The sequence below is a fragment of the Manacus vitellinus genome, unplaced genomic scaffold, assembly GCF_001715985.3.
Source record: "Manacus vitellinus isolate BGI_N305 unplaced genomic scaffold, ASM171598v3 scaffold_6_pilon, whole genome shotgun sequence".
Classification (NCBI taxonomy): domain Eukaryota; kingdom Metazoa; phylum Chordata; class Aves; order Passeriformes; family Pipridae; genus Manacus; species Manacus vitellinus.
This window is the reverse complement of record NW_021940750.1, coordinates 33,497,524-33,516,350: the sequence shown is the minus strand read 5'-3', so window position 1 is coordinate 33,516,350 and position 18,827 is coordinate 33,497,524. Positions and strand designations below refer to the sequence as shown.

General features: G+C 41.4%; 1 protein-coding gene across 2 annotated transcripts in view; it reads right to left on the bottom strand.

Moving 5' to 3' along the window:
* The window catches only part of TRMT61A (tRNA methyltransferase 61A), a 28,181-nt gene that overhangs the window by 4,720 nt on the left and 4,634 nt on the right, over positions 1-18,827 (bottom strand). For both annotated transcript variants that reach the window (XM_018082225.2, XM_018082223.2), the window contains exons 2-3: positions 16,015-16,374; positions 5,873-6,139 (exon numbers count right to left, since the gene is read on the bottom strand). In XM_018082225.2, the coding sequence (XP_017937714.1) occupies positions 5,873-6,139; positions 16,015-16,345 (598 nt within the window). In that variant the 5' untranslated portion in view covers positions 16,346-16,374. The remainder of the gene's footprint in view (positions 1-5,872; positions 6,140-16,014; positions 16,375-18,827) is intronic.

Sequence of the window (18,827 nt, the reverse complement as noted above, 5' to 3'; positions counted from 1 at the left end):
TTAATCCTGTTCACATTGGGAAGCTGTGTGAGCTTTTTGATCTGAAGAGCTGTCTAAAAATGTGTTTATTCATGTATAATGCATCTGACAAGTGTTACAGTTGAGGAGAAGAGAATAATGAGACTGTATGAAAGACTTAAGTTTTTTCTACCTTCAATTTTACAGGGAGTGAGTTAGTTTGAAGCATTTAGTGGAGAGGTTAAATGTCCCAAATCCACAGGCTGGAACAAGCCCACACAGTCCTGGCAGCCATTGTAACCAGCAACAGAGTCGAGAGGATACGAAAACTGAAGTACGATTCAGACTGCAATGATTAGAAAAGAGAGCTTAAGGGAAGGGGCAAATTAAAGAGAAGATTTTAATCCACACAGCACTGTACATTTTAACAGATAGGATCTAGTTGGTAATTGAGGGACACACCATTGCACTCTACAAGAGGCCAGTGCCTCAGAAATTGCTTCTTCTTCAAGGACAGTTCCCAGAATATTCCTGTGCAACTCCAACAAACAATTTTGCTTCTGGTTTGTCTGAGCAAGGACTAACACCTCTACCAGTTCTATTGAGCTAATAACTGCATTTGGTTTCAAGTATGGAAAATCTCAGTGCTACCCAATTAACAAGATCTCCAGTGCATGCTTATGATACAGAAAACGTGTCCCAGCAATCTGCTCTGCTGTAGGTTATATGTCACACACGCTGTAGTTTTTTCATCATTCCAGTATTACTCGGGAGATGCAAAAAGAACACATGTAGTGCAGCACCATTAAGTTTCAGGGAAAAGGGCCAGTAATTTTAGAAATGATTCTGTGATGTAAAGAATACAACACAGCATTTTTACCTCTGGTAAAAGAACACAGCTCTGGGTTTTGAGACTTGGCTGCACTGTCATATTTGGAAGATTACATTACAAAGATCTCAAGGAAGAAAAAAAATCACACAGGCATTATCATTGTGTAGGGGCGAGGCAGGAGAGTCACCGAGCAGCATCACTGTGGCATTTACTCTGTGCTAGTAGGACACTAAAAATATTGCCTCTGTAAAAGGGGACAGAATGTCCTTTAAATGCGTGTGCTCGTGGGCGATTTGATGTAGCTTCCCTGACAAGTGAAATTAGAGGATTTGGCTGCTGAAAGAAATTAAAGGATATTTCTTGATTCAGAAAAGAGAATTTTCTCCAAATCACTTGCCAGCTCATTAATAGGAGCTTGATGTGATTTTTCTGCAAATGTGACCTTAACCTCTGCATTTGTAGGTGCTTCATCCAAAAGGAATTTATTCCTGCTCATTATTATGGGCTGGAAAAAGTATGCAACAAGGAAATTTAAAAATCAGTTGGCTCCAAATTGGGAAAGAAAACCTAACAACTTTCTTTAAGTATACTTTAATCCCAAACTACTTCTTACAAACCGTGTAAAAGCCAGTAGCTTTGGCTGGTTTTCCACAGTGTAGATTTTGATGCAGGAATCCTTCTGCTTAACTCTCTACATGTGAGAGAGTCACTTGTACATCAGGCCAGGCCCACTGTGTGCACCTGACCTACCAATCCCTGACAGACCCAAGCCAGGGTGATGCTCTCACATGAGATACAACAACTGGGGCTGGCTCAGCAAACAGCCAGTGCTTGGAAAACAGAGGAAGCTGTTTTGTGGGTTAGCACCAGGTCCTGGATCCTAGTGGTGCGGCTTTGCACTAGACCAGATGGCCTCTCAATGTTGAGAGTACATGCTGCAATTAAAGTCAGTTTGTGGATCTTTAATCTCCCCTTTAGTTAATTCTCCTTGAAATCAAAGCAGGTGCTACACAAGCAAAGGCTGGTGCTGGTATTTCAGCAGGCATTTATTGCTTCATCCATTTGTTCCAAAATAATATCCTGGGGACACGAGAAGTGGTGATACCAACCAGTGCACCACTTGCACGGGTGGAGGATGACAGCATGCCGGACTGTCAGGCTCCTCTTCCTGCCCCAACACATTCCCTGTGTGTTCCTGAGGTAGCCTGACCCCAAACAACATCAGCTTTGATGTCACTGCCCCTCAGTGTGATTCATCCTGGGGTACTCCCTACTCAGACACCACAGGTGTGAGAGTTATGGCCATGGATTTCAGCTGCTCCTCAAAGCCACACCTGGGTGGTTTAAAAATGGGACCATGAATAACCTCTGGTGCTCAAGAAAAATAGCCAGTGAGACTTTCTATATAGACATGGTACTCTCTGAAATCCCAGGGGAGGAAGGAGGCAAGCCCAAATGAAAATTGAAACTAGCTAAACTAGGCAATGCCTTACCTGCACCACAGGTGACTGGGAGGATGAGAGATTATTTATGCTCTTATACAGCCTCTGTAATAACCAAACCTGGCAGGTTAGGACAACAATCAATGGCTATGCCAAGGGAGAAAAATGCAAACTAGACCTGTCCCTTGTGTACAAGAGAAACAAATAAAGGACTTTGGAAATTAAAACCAGCTGTACTACAGAGTACTGCTGAAGGGCTTCTGTCATGGCAGGAAATGCAGAGGCCAAACAGAGAGATGTTCAAAGGGAACGTTACCTGCAGAGTTTTGGGGGGGGAGGGAGAACTGACAGTAGCATGTTGCCTGATTCAGGTGGTATCTCAAGGATCATAATTTGACAAACTCGTAATTTAGAGACTTTATGATACTCAAGAGGGAACAGAAAGTCTGAATTTAAGAGTAAAATCTTTAAAGAAAGAAAGGCAATAAAAGAGGGGTGATTTTAATAATTTTGTGACTCAGACTGTTAAACACCACCAGGGACCAACTTAAAATGCAAGAGGCCAATCCAATCTAATATATGGCTGTATTTTTCCATCTCCCTACCTGAAAATTTAAAATCTGTATGAAAAGTATTGTACCAGTGAGTTTCTCCCTCATTTTCCACAGCCTGGGAAGAAATAGACAGTATTTATGAGGGTAGAGTAGGTGGGTGCAGAATTATATTCAAAGCACTACAGTATTCAGCTGTGAGATGACTGTGAGTCAAAAGTTTCAGGACATTTAAGAACTATAGAATATTGAGGGTATTTCTGTTATCTCACAGTTTTCTCATTTTCTTAATTTTTAAAAATTTAGCCTGAAGGGGTTAACAGCAACTTTGCAAAAACCACCAAGGTCAGATACTGGGAACAGCAGCTACGATTACAGAAAAGCATTAATCAGCAGATGCTGCAAAAGAAAAACAGTGCAGGTCTGGAAACGAAAGCAGGTTCTGCAGTGCAGCAGTGCCTGAGAGGTATTACAAGCAGCATTTCTGCTGGAAGTATGACTGGTGAAATCACCACAAAAGGATGCAGCTGAGATGCAAACCTGAGCATTGGCAGAGTGCATCACCAGAGAACAAGAACCTTCTAGTCACAAACCTACTGTGCCATAAAAATTCTTTCAGCTCTTCAGAGGTTGGCACTGCTTTAAATGGGAGGCCAAGCTGCTGTAAGTAGTGTATTTACAGCATACTGCAAGGCACGGTGAGTGATAAATGTACTCTGTAAAGAGGATCATTAACACTCAGCCTACTAGGAGCTGCAACTACTCAGGACCTTGAGCTTAAGTAGGAGAGAAAATACTGATTTGATAAGGTTTTGTTAAGGTTAAGAACTCTCTCTTACATACTGTCTCAGCTGAACTCTACCATGGGTATTGTGGTTTTAAAGACTAGCTAATGCTATATATGGAATTTGCTTAGCTGTGCTTTCATTCAAAATATCTTAAGACTTTAGGTACTAAATTACCACTGCCTGGCAGTACAGCTGTGATATTGGCATGGCACATCACAACAAAACCCCCAGTGTGAACGGTTCAAATGTGACCCTGTCCAGATCTGAGAGAGAGAGAGGGCGTGGACAGAAAAGAGTGGCAGGACTCATTTTCTCCAGTGATGCTTTATCATTGCACTAACCCTCGGGTTGAGTAACAGCAGTATGTGCACAGACTGTTCTTACTGCAGAAGAGCTTTAACTATTTGAAAACAAACAAAGGACCACTATAAAATTATCTGCCTGTGGTAGGGAAAAGGAAACAGTTACAGATAACCTGTTATATTTTAGATTTTGCAGCAGTAAAAAGATCACAAAACCGCCTGCATGATTTGGAATAAAACAGAAAAGTGTGTAAGTCTGCACATGTTACTACTGCAATCAATTATATTTTATATGGAAAATAAAAACAGCTTTTGTTTCTATGGAAAATAAAAAAAAAAATGCTCCAAGTCAGTCAGGTACTGTGAAGCCCAAAAGATGAGCCTTAGACTACTACCAGATCTCAGACACAGGTGGCTGTTTGCAGCAAAAACTGCAGCAAGGATCAGCAACTTCGCCTTTGGAGTGGTTCATAAAGTGCATGACGACACTTCACAAACACAAAATGTGGGATTTTGAAGCATTATTTATATTGCCTAAGCAGATGTAACCACTTAGCATAGCACAGAAAAGTACAGCCAGATGGTATGGCCAGTTTGGGACTATAATACCTTTTCTAGGATTTTAAAGGCTGTAGTAATACAAAGATTCAAAACTTGGAACTGTTCAAGCAGCCCTGCTTAGTATTCCAAGCATGCACCACTTAAATAATTCAAATTGGTCTGCGCAATGCAGCGCCTTCTAAGCTGGGAAGTCAGCTGAGTGCTGTGCTCACTAGATTAGATAATTTGAGCATGGGAAGGGCATCGTACAGTGCAGTGATTTTTTTTTTTTTCCCCAGGACATACTGGAAAGCAGCTACAAATTGAGCTGTAACCACTGTAGGTACAGAGTGCTAACAAGTCTTACTCTACCTTTAATGAAAATGTGTATGACATTGGGATCAGAAAGCTTTCTAGAAAATTTTCAGTAGTAACTGAGGTAGCCTAACAGTGGGGTTGGTCCTGACTCAGCAAGGTAGTGCACGTTCAGTGACCTTTAAGATAAAGCTTAAATCTTGTGATTTCAAGAAAACTTAGCAATTCATTTCAAGTCAGGCCCATGATTACATATTTTAACAAAGAACTGGGCCTTGGCACACAATCTACTTTTACTAAATTCGTGTCTCAGCATGGGCACTGTTCAGCACTCCATGCTCTCTTGATTAGAAAAGTCACTTTTGTAGGTGGAAGTAATTTGGCACAAGTTAGTTCAGACCCACACTAGTTTAACATTAAGTAGGGGAAAACTTATTCCAGGATAAAAGAATTATTTATTCACTGAAGGTTATTTTTCAATAGGGAAAAGATTCATAATAAAGTGATGAAATCGGTGCAAAACCTCAACAGCAGTTCTCACTTGCTGTCACCATCCCAGAATAACTGGCATAAGCTAGAACAGCCTTTATGTTCCATTCCCACTGCATCCAACGGCAAACTTCTCACTCGCTCCAACCGCAAAGATTTAGGGCAGAAACTGGCAAGCATATTAAAGTGTAACCACATTTTTTTTAACATTACCAATGGGGTGCTCTGTTAAATAGGCACAAATCTGCAATGATTGATGTGAACTGAGGCTGAACACCTTTTATACAAACACCTTTCCACTGAATTGCCCAAGAAATTTGCTTTCAGCATTTATTGTTACTTCTGCTTCCCACGCACCTCAGATCTAGCAAAATGCACTTGACAAAGGTTCAAAGGGTTTTTTTATGAACTGCCCATGCTAATTGGGGCAGCTCGCACAGGCCTGTAGGAAAAAAATTGTTCTTCTCCTTTCAAATCTTCCACTGTAAATTGAAGATGCCTTTTGAAGGTTTTTCAGCCTTAGAAACGCCTAGAGACTTTGACATTTGAGAACAGTGATCACACAACGGAAGGGAGCAGATCTAGTGTGTGGCTCAAAGGCAGAGGTGTGTGTGTGCACGGTGCTTCCTGAACAAAAAGAGATAAATTCAGTTACCTTCAGTTTTTAACGCTGACTTCGCATGTCCTATGGCTTCCCATGGAGATGGAATGTCTAGGAACACCGCGTCTGCAATGTTTGAGACACCAAACCCATTTTTGCAGACATCCTGGTTGGTCACGGTGACCAGGTGATCCACCCCGTGCTCCCGAAACTCCTCCCGCGCCTTCTCGGCCCTTTGCTGGTGAAATTCCACCGTGTACAGGTGTCCTGTGGGAGCCACTGTCCGAATGAGAGCATGGGAGAGGGATCCACTGCCTGTACCTAGAAAAGGCAAACAACTCGTGAAACGTCTTTTGTCAATGCCAAACATCAGACCACAAGTCTTCTCCATTAGTCCTCCTGCTTGGAACAGTTATTCAAAACCCAAATGAACAGAAACCAGTGGCTCAGATACTGAAAGAGAACAGTTCTTCCTTCACAAGGAGAGAGGGACCTAAGAGGCCTAGGAAACAGTCTTTAGGGTCCTCAAAGCATTGCATCTGGCAAACTCAGGACCTGTCCTATCTCCCTGGAGTAAAAAATTAATGCCAAGGGTCAGCTATAGCTTTAAGAACTTCCTCACGCCCCAAGAGAGCGTGAAGAAGTAAATGCAATGGGAAAAATTCAGGGAAATTAACTGGAGAGGTTTTTTTTTCAAAGCACCAGGCTCTTCTAGGGTGAAAAGAGATTAGGGCAAATTTTAACGGATTTTCAAAATCTTACACTTCATTAAACAAAGAAAAGATTTTGGCAAGGGTCCGTGCTTGAAAAGCCTTTTAATATCCATGCAAACAAATGGCCTATAGGATATAGAGTTTGCTTTGCCCAGACCTCTTAAGAGACATCCTCAACTCGCACTGAAATTATCCAAAACTAAGGCCTGCTGGCTCCTTGCAGCCACACTGACCGAACACCTGCTTTCACGGGTCACTTACACACGTACACACCTACACAATCTTAACTTACTGTAATGAGATCCATCACAAACTTGAAACTGTAGGTAACTGCATTTACCACGTACAAACAGGGACTAACAAGGCATAGATTCTTCCTTGTTTTGGTTTGATAATTTAGGAAACTTATTTTAAATGATTCATTGGAGTATTAAACAGATGAGTGACTAATAACAAACATTTTCACTGAAGAAAACACCCATATACCAATTCCCATTGCAAATTACTCACTCAGGTGGCATTTAGGAGAGCAACCCCCCAAATTCAAAACACCACAACCAACCCAATTCAAAAACCCTCAGCAAATTATCTGTGTTCATTGATTCATAATTCTGTGCTTGGAACACATTTCTCCTGTAGAAAGAAGATCTATTTCTAGCCATTTTAAATGACTGTTCAGGCTAAATTTCAACCTGAAGCAAGTTCTTTCAACTAACATAAATCTTAAAACACTTATAAGGGACAGAATCTGACGTACAGCATCTCAGAAAGGAAATTAATTAAGGGGCACAGGGGCTGGTACAGCTGCTTAATTGGAGCAGTGCTTTCCATAATCATACAGGAAGTCCAAGTTCACTGACAGATCCAAGGTTCTTGCCCTCTAGTCACACAAGGGGAGAAACACTGTCGTGGCAGTGTATTGAATCCGACAGCTCTGAAAGGGGAGACCTTCAGACTGTAAACAGAGCTCAGGGCCCAAGTTTGCCACCGGATCAACCAACGGCACCGCGGAATCGGCTCTGCTCCTCTGCTTCCCTCCGGGAGGGCTCTGACCCCAGTGGGCAGACTGGCACCCCCACCCCCAGCTTTAGCACGGCAGGTTAGAGGGGGAGGAAGGACCTACACATTTTTGCACTGGCTTCAGAGAGGTCCAAGGGAAGAGAGAAACTGTGACACATGCATTTAATAAAGTGAAAATCCAGGCATTTGTGCCAGTATTGAAATAATGCAAACAAAAAGCAAAACACACTTAAATGTGCTCACATCAAAAACTATCTAGTTAGGGCACTTGTAGGCTCTTAAATGTCAACATAAACTTTTCCCTGGTCAAAAGGAGCACAGCAGCCATGTGGCTGAGAAAACTCAAAGATATATGTGCATAAAGAAACAGCATTCCATTGACTTTTTTTTTAAATGACAAAAGCAGGGAACTGTTGTTCATAGAGTGCTAAAGGCTGAAATTCTGCCTTTACATTTAATGACATAAGGGAGGATTACACAACTGAGAACTATTGTAAAATGAGGGAATTTAATTATTTTACCTCTCAAATGGGTAATGCTGCACACTTTCTCCATCTCTCTCTGCTAATCTAGAGGAGTGAACAGAAGGCCTGTCAGCACAGCTGGGCTGTAAGCAGAAAAGAGAGGCAGCTTGTGCATGTATCCAGTTTCCTTGTTCATATTCTTTTACATTTTTAATCACTTTCCTTTTAAATCTGCTCTTAAAAACACCACAGAAGATATGGTTTTGTGTACTTCATAGGAAAACCCATTAAGATTTTTTTGTCTTCTTTTCTGATACTCTTTTTTTATTTACAAACTCCAAGCCAAACCCTGAACTAAACCCAGGACTGCCTGGAAGTCACTACTTGCAGGTGTATTACAGCAGAGTTTTTGTTAAAAAAGGTTGCCAGGAATTATTTATTGTTGACTGGCTACTGCAAACATGAGAACAATACATATGTGTCACATTTTAACATATCAAATTCTATCACATTAACATAGTTAATGAGAGTATTTCTGACGATGCTGCCTGCCTTCTCTGTAACAACACCCTCAAAACTGCTGAAAACGAAGAATAAGATGGTGAAGAATTACACACCATTGTCGAATCTCTTCTTGAAGACGTGACAGATTCTGAATCCAGATCTGTGAAATTATTTATGACCCTCTACTCTCATGTGCCTGATAGTTCTGCACACTTGATGTGATCCATTAATAACATGAGAGTCTGGCTTAAGTCCAGAGTCACCACATGCCCCTAAGGCCCAATCAGTACTGTCTACAGAGGTCAGGGGTTCAACCCTATGTTTCTGTGATGTTGTAGAAGGGGAATTTATGTTCACCTTCTTCCCTGTAAATCTGCAATGTTCCACATTTCTGTCCTCCCATCACCTTCTCAATTAATTTTCAATTTCTGTTTGTGCTTATTTTGAAATCACTACTAAAAAAAAGCAGTATTCAGCAAAATAACTCAAAGAGTCTTAGGCACCAGTTTTCACTAAGTTCTAGGTCAGTACCAGTTTCCTTGAGAAATGAAAGTATTCTAGCATGACAGGGAATCAGTCAGGACAGCAGCAAGGAGTACTACTGAAGCCATGTACTAGAATGCTACCAAACCAGAGATATCATAGCTGAATTGCCTGTATAAAATACAGGTAAAAAACTGAATGTCAAAACTATTTTACATCAGAAGAGGCAAGACAAGAACTGGAAGAATTTCAACAGATTTTCATTCGCATACAGGTGCAGTGAAATGTTCCTCATTTGACCTAGAAGAAGAATGTAAGACAGCTAGAACAATAGAGTTTATAACTTTTACACCAGGATGCTCCCTTTCTGACAGCCTGCACTATAAATAGCCTTGAAGACTGTTTGCTCTCTACCACAGGACAATGCCCATCTAACTACTGCATATTAATCATGAATGGATTCTACACAAGAAAGGTAAAACAACGACAAAACAAAGACATTCTTAGCAGCTGCTGCTTTAGAGCTCACTTAGGTGAGCACTTGTGTCATTGCTAATTTTCACTTGGAAAACGTGATGCTCTTTCACACTGACTACTCTGTGATCTCAAACATCTTAGTCAAAGAGCAGACATCTGCATTGCAGGCACTAATGAGACACCGCAGGGTCCCCAATATGCCACACTCCAAGCTCAAGATCTGAGGAGGTGGCACTGTGCAGGGGATCAGTGTGCAGACTTGGAATGTGGTCCATCTCAGTTCAAAGGCAGGAATTAAAATCCTCTGTTAAATGCATATGGGTTAGGTGGCTTACAACCCCGCACACTGATGTAGCCCTTCTTGGGCTCAAGCACATGCTCTTCTCCTTCTCCAACACATTTAAGCTCAGAGGAGTGTTTCTGCCCTCTCCCAAGACAAGGAAAACACTGCAGTTTTAGAAGGATTTCAATCCTAGCAAGTGGACACTGAGATGAAACACTCTAGCTCAGCACCCAGTGATACTTCTGATTGCAGACAATAAACTATTGATCAGGAGAACTCCTTGATCCTGGTCCTGACCTCCAACAGATCTGTTCTTCTCACTCTCCACTTATTTACGTAATGGCTTTTCCACAGAGAAGCCTCCACACAGCTCAGCCACCTGGAGACAATGTCCATGTTAAGATCATTTCTCACCTTCTCAAAGTTGCAGTGGACAACACCTGAGCTGTTCAAAAACAACACATGCCATTTCAGCACAGAATACCGTCAAGAGAAACACGGGTGTCACCACAGCATCGAGCACAGTGCTTGACTGATACAGAATATAGAGTACATTTTTACACTGTTTTCTGTTGTCTGCTTTTCTTATTGCAAAGGGATATTTGTCTAATCTCCTGGAATCCCATCCATGCCATAAACATAAGTGACCTGATTCTGTGTTCCACTACCTTTCCTCTTTGCAGGCTATCGCTTGGCTTGTCTTCCCTAGAAATTTCTCATCAGGGGATCTTCTTTTTAAAAAAGGAACTACAAATCGTCATTTAAGATCCATAGATGTTTACAGTGCCTAAGCAAAATCATTTTGGAATAAAGCTGAATAAGCTCCTAAGTGCATATATAGGTTCATATTGCTTGGAAACACGAAAAGAGAAAAGTATACAGTGTGTTATTTAATTCTGGGTCTCTACAATATCTAGTAACATTTTAATAGAACTAAAGCTTCTGATGCAAAATTTGGCTACCAGAGATATTCTGAAATGAGTAAATACAACAAAACAATGACAGTGTTGCTGTGTTTGTCTCCTAGCTACACCACTTAGACCTAGCAAATTGTAAGATGGGTCATGAGTCAGCCATGAGAACGGAAGGAGCCTCAAACCAAGGGAAAATTAATCTTTAGACAGAGCTAACAACTCCACAACTAAAATCTGTCAAGAAGCACTGAACAGAGGAAGACTGCTCACTGTACATGACAAGTTTATGTAACCAGAAAATCATTAATGGATTTAATGAATATATGAAGAGATATTAAGCATCAGATGGAAATTAACCCAAAGATCCTACTGTGAAGATAGTCAAGGGCACAAATCATGGTGCCAGAGGTTGAACACAGCAAGAGCAGGGACAGGGAGGAAGAGGAAGAGAGGGAGGGAGAGAATTTCAAGGAGATGAACTGGTGGCTGAAAGAGAAAACAGCAAATCAAAAAGTTCTCTTACAGTCAAGGAGTTCCCTTTACAGAAGATTAGCTTGCTCTCCTGCCTACCTGTTGTGGACACCACACTGAAGCAGGAATTTTAGGCAGCAGGCTGGAGGTCAGAGAGGGCCACTGCTCACTGACCAAACTGAGAAGTTGAGAGAAGGATAGTATGGAAGCTTGTAGGCTGGCACTGCCTATAAAAGGATTTAAGAACTAATATTTCCTTAGAGATTCAAGAGTCTTCTACAGAATGGATATAATATGGTTAAGTTCAGAGATGCATGAGAAGTGAGCTTGGTGGTCAGGTGAAATTACAAGATGAAAGTGAGCCCAGAAAGTCTGGAAACAAATGCTTTAGGGTATGGACAGCATTCCACATCAGCTGCATGACAGCCACAAGTCTGAATACATTGCAGTGATGCTTCATGTGATCACATCTGGTTCATAGAATCATCACAGAATCACAGAATGGTTTGGGTTGAAAGACATCTTAAAGATTCTCTAGTTCCAACACACCTGCCACAGGCAGGACACCTTCCACAGGCAGGACACCTTCCACTAGACCAGGATGCTCAAAACCCCACCCAACCTGGGCTTTGACACTTCCAGGGATGGGGCATCCACAGCTTCTCTGGGCGGCCTGTGCCGGTGCCTCACCACCCTCACAGTAAAGAGTTTCTTCCTAATATCCAATCTAAAGCTGCTCTCTGTCAGCTTAAAGCCCATTACCCCTTGTCCTATCACTCCATGCCCTTGTAAAATTCCCTCTCCAGCTCTCTTGTAGCCCTTCTGGGTACTGGCAGGTGCTATAAGGTCTCCCTGGAGCCTTCTCTTCCCCAGCTGAACAGCCTGCCTTCACAGGAGAGGTGCTCCAGCCCTCTGAGCATCTTCATGGCCTCCTCTGGACTTGCTCCAACAGGTCCATGTCCTCCTTACGGTCCTTCTGTTGAGGGCCCCAGAACTGGACCAGTTCAGTGCTTTGGTGTGGCAAGAGAATACTGTGCTCTGTGACATTTGTGTTGATGAGGCCATTCTAATTCTTCAAGAGGTGCTATACAAGGATGAGGTTTTCTATTTCTCTCACTCTAACCTGAACAGCTGCTAAGAGGCAGATAAGGGAGACATTATGAAACACAGACATTAATTAGTATGAGCACATTCTAGAATCAAATACTTCCAAACTTTGGTCTATACATTACATTAAAGACAGAGCTGCAAACAATTTACATATACCTATGGCACAAAAATTGTAAAGACGTGAGCAGGATTTGTCAAAAAGTCTATAAGCACTTCAGAAGAGTCATAAGCAGACAGATGACTTGCTGGGACTCCACAATAAACTATTAATGATTTATTAAGTGTCCATGAATCATTAAGTCATCACTAATTTTTTATGAGTGTACTCTTAACAAAATCTATACCCTGGCTGTGAGTTTGAAAATTTCATAATTGTTTTTGAGAGGCTCTAGTGTAAGGCTGGGCAGCAGCTCTCATTACCCCTTTACTTAGAAACCATGAGGACCCAGAACACTGTTCTCAGCCTTCAGAAATTCAGTCCATGAGCTCAGAAACCCATTGCTGTGTGGCAATGAATAGGGTTTAGCAATTTTTAATTTGGGATTTAGCTGAAGGGAAACAAAAAAATCCAATTAACATTTTTGCTCATGTGAGTCTGATTTTGCTGAATGCTGAAGGATCACTGGGATGGTGCTTAAAGTACTTTTAACTAAATTACATTTTGTCTAAATACTGTGCTCCATCAAAGCCAAAATATTTCCGAGATTTATCAGATTAAATGAGGTTTCACAGTGCTGCACTGTGTAATTCTGAGGGTAACCCTGAGCAATTCTGAGGGTTAGGACAGACATTTGTTTAGGTCTCACCAGGGAGACAGGACAGTAAAAAAGCCTCCATCTGTGGAGACTAGAAAGAAAAACACACATTTGTTTGGAAAAAGTATCTGAAAGGTTTCATATTGGTTCCAACATAGTATAAAAATAAATGTAAATCCCTCAAAATCTATTGGCAAATGGAGTTGTTATATTACAGGCAGCCTTACCTGGGAAGCTGACATCTAGACAAAAAAGAAACATTCAGCTTATTCCTTTACCTAGACACATGCAGTGAACATAAACTGGATCAGAGTTACCTGACAAGAATAAACTTTCACACTACCAGGCCACTTACAGCAGGTATTTAAGCAGCTCTCTCGAGTATCCTTTAATTCTGGGAAGATCAGGCTGCTAAAAACTGTATCCAAGCAGGGAATTCCTCACACCAGAAAGCAATGCTTTCAATAGATCTTAGCTCCAACATTTGTGCTAACATTTTTAAAATCTTAACATACCTTTATAAATTAGAAATTAGCAGAAGACAGAAAAAGGATCATATTCCTACACCCCTGTAATGAAACATCAGGCAGATGCAGAGTTCCCTGACTGAGTATGCCTGGATCATTTTAATTATGCATGTACTGCTGACAAGCTTGCTCTTTATGTGTTTATTAAAGATTATTAAAAATAGTAAAAACTGTATTAATACGTTTGTATCTTTTATGACAAACACGACTAATCAATTTAAACCATATAATTCAAGTGATATAAAATTAAGCCTGGTTATTCTACTCCATTTTTATAATCACATACAAAAGATCATTTATACTCGTATTCACAGCATTACGACACGACACAGAAGGTATTTCATCTTACTTTTTCGATCCTTTCTTCACACAGTTGTGGAGACTAATCCACAGTTCTGCTTTGCTTACACTGTGTAAATGCAGGGCACAATTCCACAGTCCAATCAGCAAGACAAGAGGAAAGGAGTCTGGGCTCTTTACAGAGCCTTCTTTGCCAGTACACACAGCAACTGTGTGTTTAAGTTCAACTTCAAATAATAAAAAAGACATACCTCCATGCTAATTAATGCTCAAAACACATCTATAACCAACAGCAGCAGGAGCAGACTCAAGTGTCATTGCTAGACCAGACTTCCTGTCTTGTTTCTACTCATGGTCACTGGGCTGGTTCTGTGCAGCACACACGAGGTTAACTGAGAACTAATGATTTTGGACCACTGAATACCATCTAATTTGGGATGGCACCAAAGTAGATTACATCATCACGCTGGAGGCTCTAGTTGTCAATGCCTGTAAAATTTGTAACTCAAGGTAAATCTGCAGTAAGATCTCTTGCTTCAAGGTTAACCAGACAGATTTCATGCAGTACTTCTTTTCTTTGTGAACAGTGAGCCTTTCAAGCAAGACAAGCACAACTTCAGCAGTAAAACTGTCCACTTTTCCTGGACAGCTTAAGTTGCAATACACTGGTAGCACAGGCATTAAAATAAACCTGGGGGCAGCTTCCCATTAGCAAAAAGAATTGTTTGTGTCTATAATGTTTGACTTGTAACATTTTTTGAAATCATCAAATGTTTCCATTTCTTAGCTCTTTAGATAAACAAGTAATCTAACATTTTCATTCTCTCTAGGCACCTTTGACATTACTGAAAACACTTTAAGTGCTGCTCTGTACATTTGACTATTCCAAGAGAGCAGGAACATTGAACAATTCACATCTCCCCCTCCCCCAACTAATTTGTTGTGGGTTTTTTCCCATCCTGCCTAAACATAGCAGGGAGGGAAAGGTGAAGAGCTCCCTGATGAAGCTACTCCCCATGACAAACCTAAAAATGCCCGATTGTTCTACAAACCAAATTACAAACTCAAAGGACCCAACCATTTTCACAGTATCAGAGGCTTCTGCACATGGCTTTGCCTGTTTCCAGTGCTGCTGTACAGCAACCAGCTCAATGCACTGGTTCTTAACAGGTACAACTGGATGCAGAGATAAGTGGTCCTTATGCCTGAAAAGCTGCCCAAAATTATGTTTGAGTGGGAACAGGAAACGTTAAATGCAGGAAAGTACAGTGCATCACAGTCCTGTCATGCTGATCCTTTGCCATATCTATGCTTGAAAGGGAAGTGTATGAAACTGCTTCATAAAAACACTCAAAGGAAACAGCCAGAAAAAACAAGGACAAGCTACCTCATTTCATATTTTTTCAAACTACAGAAGTGCACTCAAATCAAGCAAGCTTTATACTGCCGGTAGTAATAAAGTTACGAAGACATTATTATAAACTCTGTGTAATCAGGAAAACATTTATGTAAAATTTCACTCCTTACTTCCAAATTAAGCAAAATCACAAAAGCTGTAATAAATTAAACCAAGTTTTGAAACGAAACAAATCCCTGTGAAGAACATATCATCCATTGTATTCTATCAGTGATTTTGCAAGTAGTTGTGGTGCTACAAGTAGATCACACTTGGGAAGAGAAAAACGAAATATATGTACTTACATGGTATCACTTCATATAAACACTGCCACTTTATTTCCCTTATTAGTTCAACATCCTATCATCAGAATCTCTTCCATGAGGCCATCTCAACTATATTTTCTGAAACTGCAAATTCAAAGCTCAACTTTTGATTCAAATCATGTATTTAAAAACATTTTAAAGTACTTAACAACAGTTTTAGAAAAGGGAAGTGAAAATGTGTCCATACTTGTTCTAAACAGATGAATTAATCAAACACATACTCAGAGGTATATCCATACACAAGGTCAGCTTACTGAGGTAGCATCAGTTGTTGAAGAAACAGCACCCGGTAACACGTGCACATGAAATAAAATTATTCAATGTGTAGGCTCAGAAAATTGTATCACAGTGGGAAAAACCTCACCTTTCAGCAAAATATAAAGAAAAGCCAGTTTTTTCATGGAAGTGTTGGTGTTAGTTCTTAATAAAGGATTTCAACATAGTAATTATTACCTGATTCACATACTATGGAGCCTGGCTTCAGTTCTAACATCATGGTGATTATAGAGATGTCAGTGGAATACAGAATCTGTGTCCTGTGAGGGAGATTCATGGTCCACAGTTCTGGAGTTGGATGAAGAATGAACACCCATCCGCCCTTACTGCAGGTCACTTTGGAGCCATACTTCTTGCCTATGAGGTCTGTGGAGTGCCTGATGACCCCGTACTTAGTCTGTGTTACAGTGCCATGCTGGACTTTCACAGGAAACATGGATTCGTGGCCCAAGAACACAATAGCTGTGTCACCATCCTTTATGGTATCTCCATATTCAATAAAACTCATTGTGACAGTTGTTGGTTGATGATTGACACCTAGAAAAGATTAAATAGGTCAGGAGAGTTTCGCAGGATCTGAAAGTACAGACATAAACCCAAATAATTTTATTTTCCCCAATACAGAACAAAAGCACACTGTGCAAATAAGACGTTAGGAAGAGAACTCCAGGAGGTTCAGAGACCCGCCCCCCCCCCCCCACTGCACTCTTGATCCAATTAAAATCAATGGAAAGACCTACAGATTTGAATATAACCAGTATTTTTCCTGGTTTATAGTACATTTTAAAGAAAAATCGGGAAATACATTGTAATTTCTCAGCCTGCTCCAAAATGCTACTGAGAAACTTGTACAATTAGTGCAATTAGTACCAATTTCAGTACTTTGTCCAATTCCAGTTCATGAGCACTCAGAGCATGTTATTAAGCAGTAACTTTTATTCCCATTTTCTTGCTTATTTCTTGGTGATTTACAACGTAAAGACATACTACTACTTGCCTTGACATAAATCACTAGTTATTAAGATCACTAACTAAAGTTTACTTGACAGTTCTCCAACTGGAGGTTTAGAGATTGGATAAACGCAGTATCTGCATTAATTTATGCATAAATTTTACTAACTACATGGGAAAAAAAGAATACTGTGGTCTTTAATTTGCCATTGGGGGTGCAAAGTAATTGCCTGGGAAGCAACCTGGGCTGCAGCTAAATGTAAACAACCATTTGCAAACTAATGCAAACAGTTTTAGCACTTCAGCCCCATGGTCTTGGAGCTGTTTGGAGAATTACAATTAACTTTTGTTGGCTTTGAGTAGACAACCTAGAAATCAGAAGGCAACTTACAATGAAACCTGGCATTGCCTTTCAGATAACGCAGCTAAATATCTAAGCTGCAGGTTGATCAGTTTGTGGAATGAATTTTTTAAGGAAGCAATGGTGATCCCAAAGTAAGAAATTAAAGCCTTTGACAGAAGGCTTTGAAAGTCAAATTTCTGCTACTTCTTCCACAACATAATCAAAAGCAGCATAACTTTTAGTTTCAGAGTAATGATTTGGTTTCAGCACTTCTGTATGGAATGTGTAGCAGCTTGGTCCTGCTTCATCGTTTCAATTAAAAACTTTCAGTTCTAGAACCGTAGTCTGGTTTTGTTGACCAGAACTCCATGTAGCTCAGTTTGCTGCTAAGCAGCTACATTTATAATTTCAGTCGCTGACGCTGATAAACAGATGTGCTTGTGGGCAAAACTTCCAAAGCTCATGACACGATTATTGCGTGAGGTGTTCACATGCCAAAGCAGAACAGGCCTGTCTGGACATATGGTGAAATAGTAAGAATGAATTCAGAAATGTATACATACAGGATGTTGTGAGATAGCACAAATGCTGTGTTTTATAGCTTGCACCTTCTGATTACATTCATGTCTTAATGACTCATAAATGATACCTATAGTTCTCATTGGAGATACTATTAATGCAGTGCAGTTTTCAGCTCTCAGAACAGTGCCATTTGAAAGGATCTCCACTGTAGTCCATTTCTTTCACAGTATTTACTGCAACTACATCCATTTGCAAAAGCAACATTCCTGCAGCATGTCTGCAGGGACACAGAGAGATCTCCCTTTGATCACACAAACTGGCTCCCAGTTTGCCTTCCTTTAAGCCACTACACTTAACACAGCTAATTGTCACAGCAGTGAATCACAGAATCATCAAGGTTGGAAGAGACATTCAAGACCATCAAGTCCAGAAAGTCCAGTCCATGTCAGTGCACACTGACATCCCAAGTGACTCATCTCTCAGGTTCAGACCTCTAACTGGCACATTATATTCATCCACTTGGGGTAAAATTGGTGTCTGTGACAAGTTTTGGAAAATTCTTTGCCCCCCCTCCCCATATTGCAAGGAATAGAGTTGAGCTACAAACACTTGAAATATTTTCCATTCCCTCCCAGTGCAGAGGCTCCTGCACTGTGTTACACTTCTCCTCTGGGCAGCACGCAGGGGACTGGAGGAGCATCGCTGCTGCCACAGGGTGCTGCCAGGTGGGGGGCAATGGCAGTGAGGGGGGGGAATGGCAATGGGGGAATGGGAGCAGGGGCATGGCAGTGGTGGGAATGGCGGTGGCAAGGAGGTGAGGCAGGGCCTCCTGCCACGGGATCAGGACTTTTCTGCGGCCTTGCCATGGCTGCAGCGACCTAAACCCAACGACCCAGGTGATCCCTCGCAGCCTCACAAATTAAACCACTGACATTAACTCTGTGCTCCCTTCAACCACAGCCCAGGTATACCTCTCTCTCTCCCCTGACCAGCTGCCACAAGAACCTGGCAGGCTGCCTCTTCCCCCTCCTGCAGCCTGGCAGCTTGGCACGGGGGTAGGGGAAGCTCCCGAAGAGGAGGAGGAGGCAAGCACAGCCCTCTCGCCGCCCCGGGCTGGTGAATCGCTCTCTGCCCGCGCTCCGACAGGTGACCCCGGTGCCAGAGCCCCCCTCAG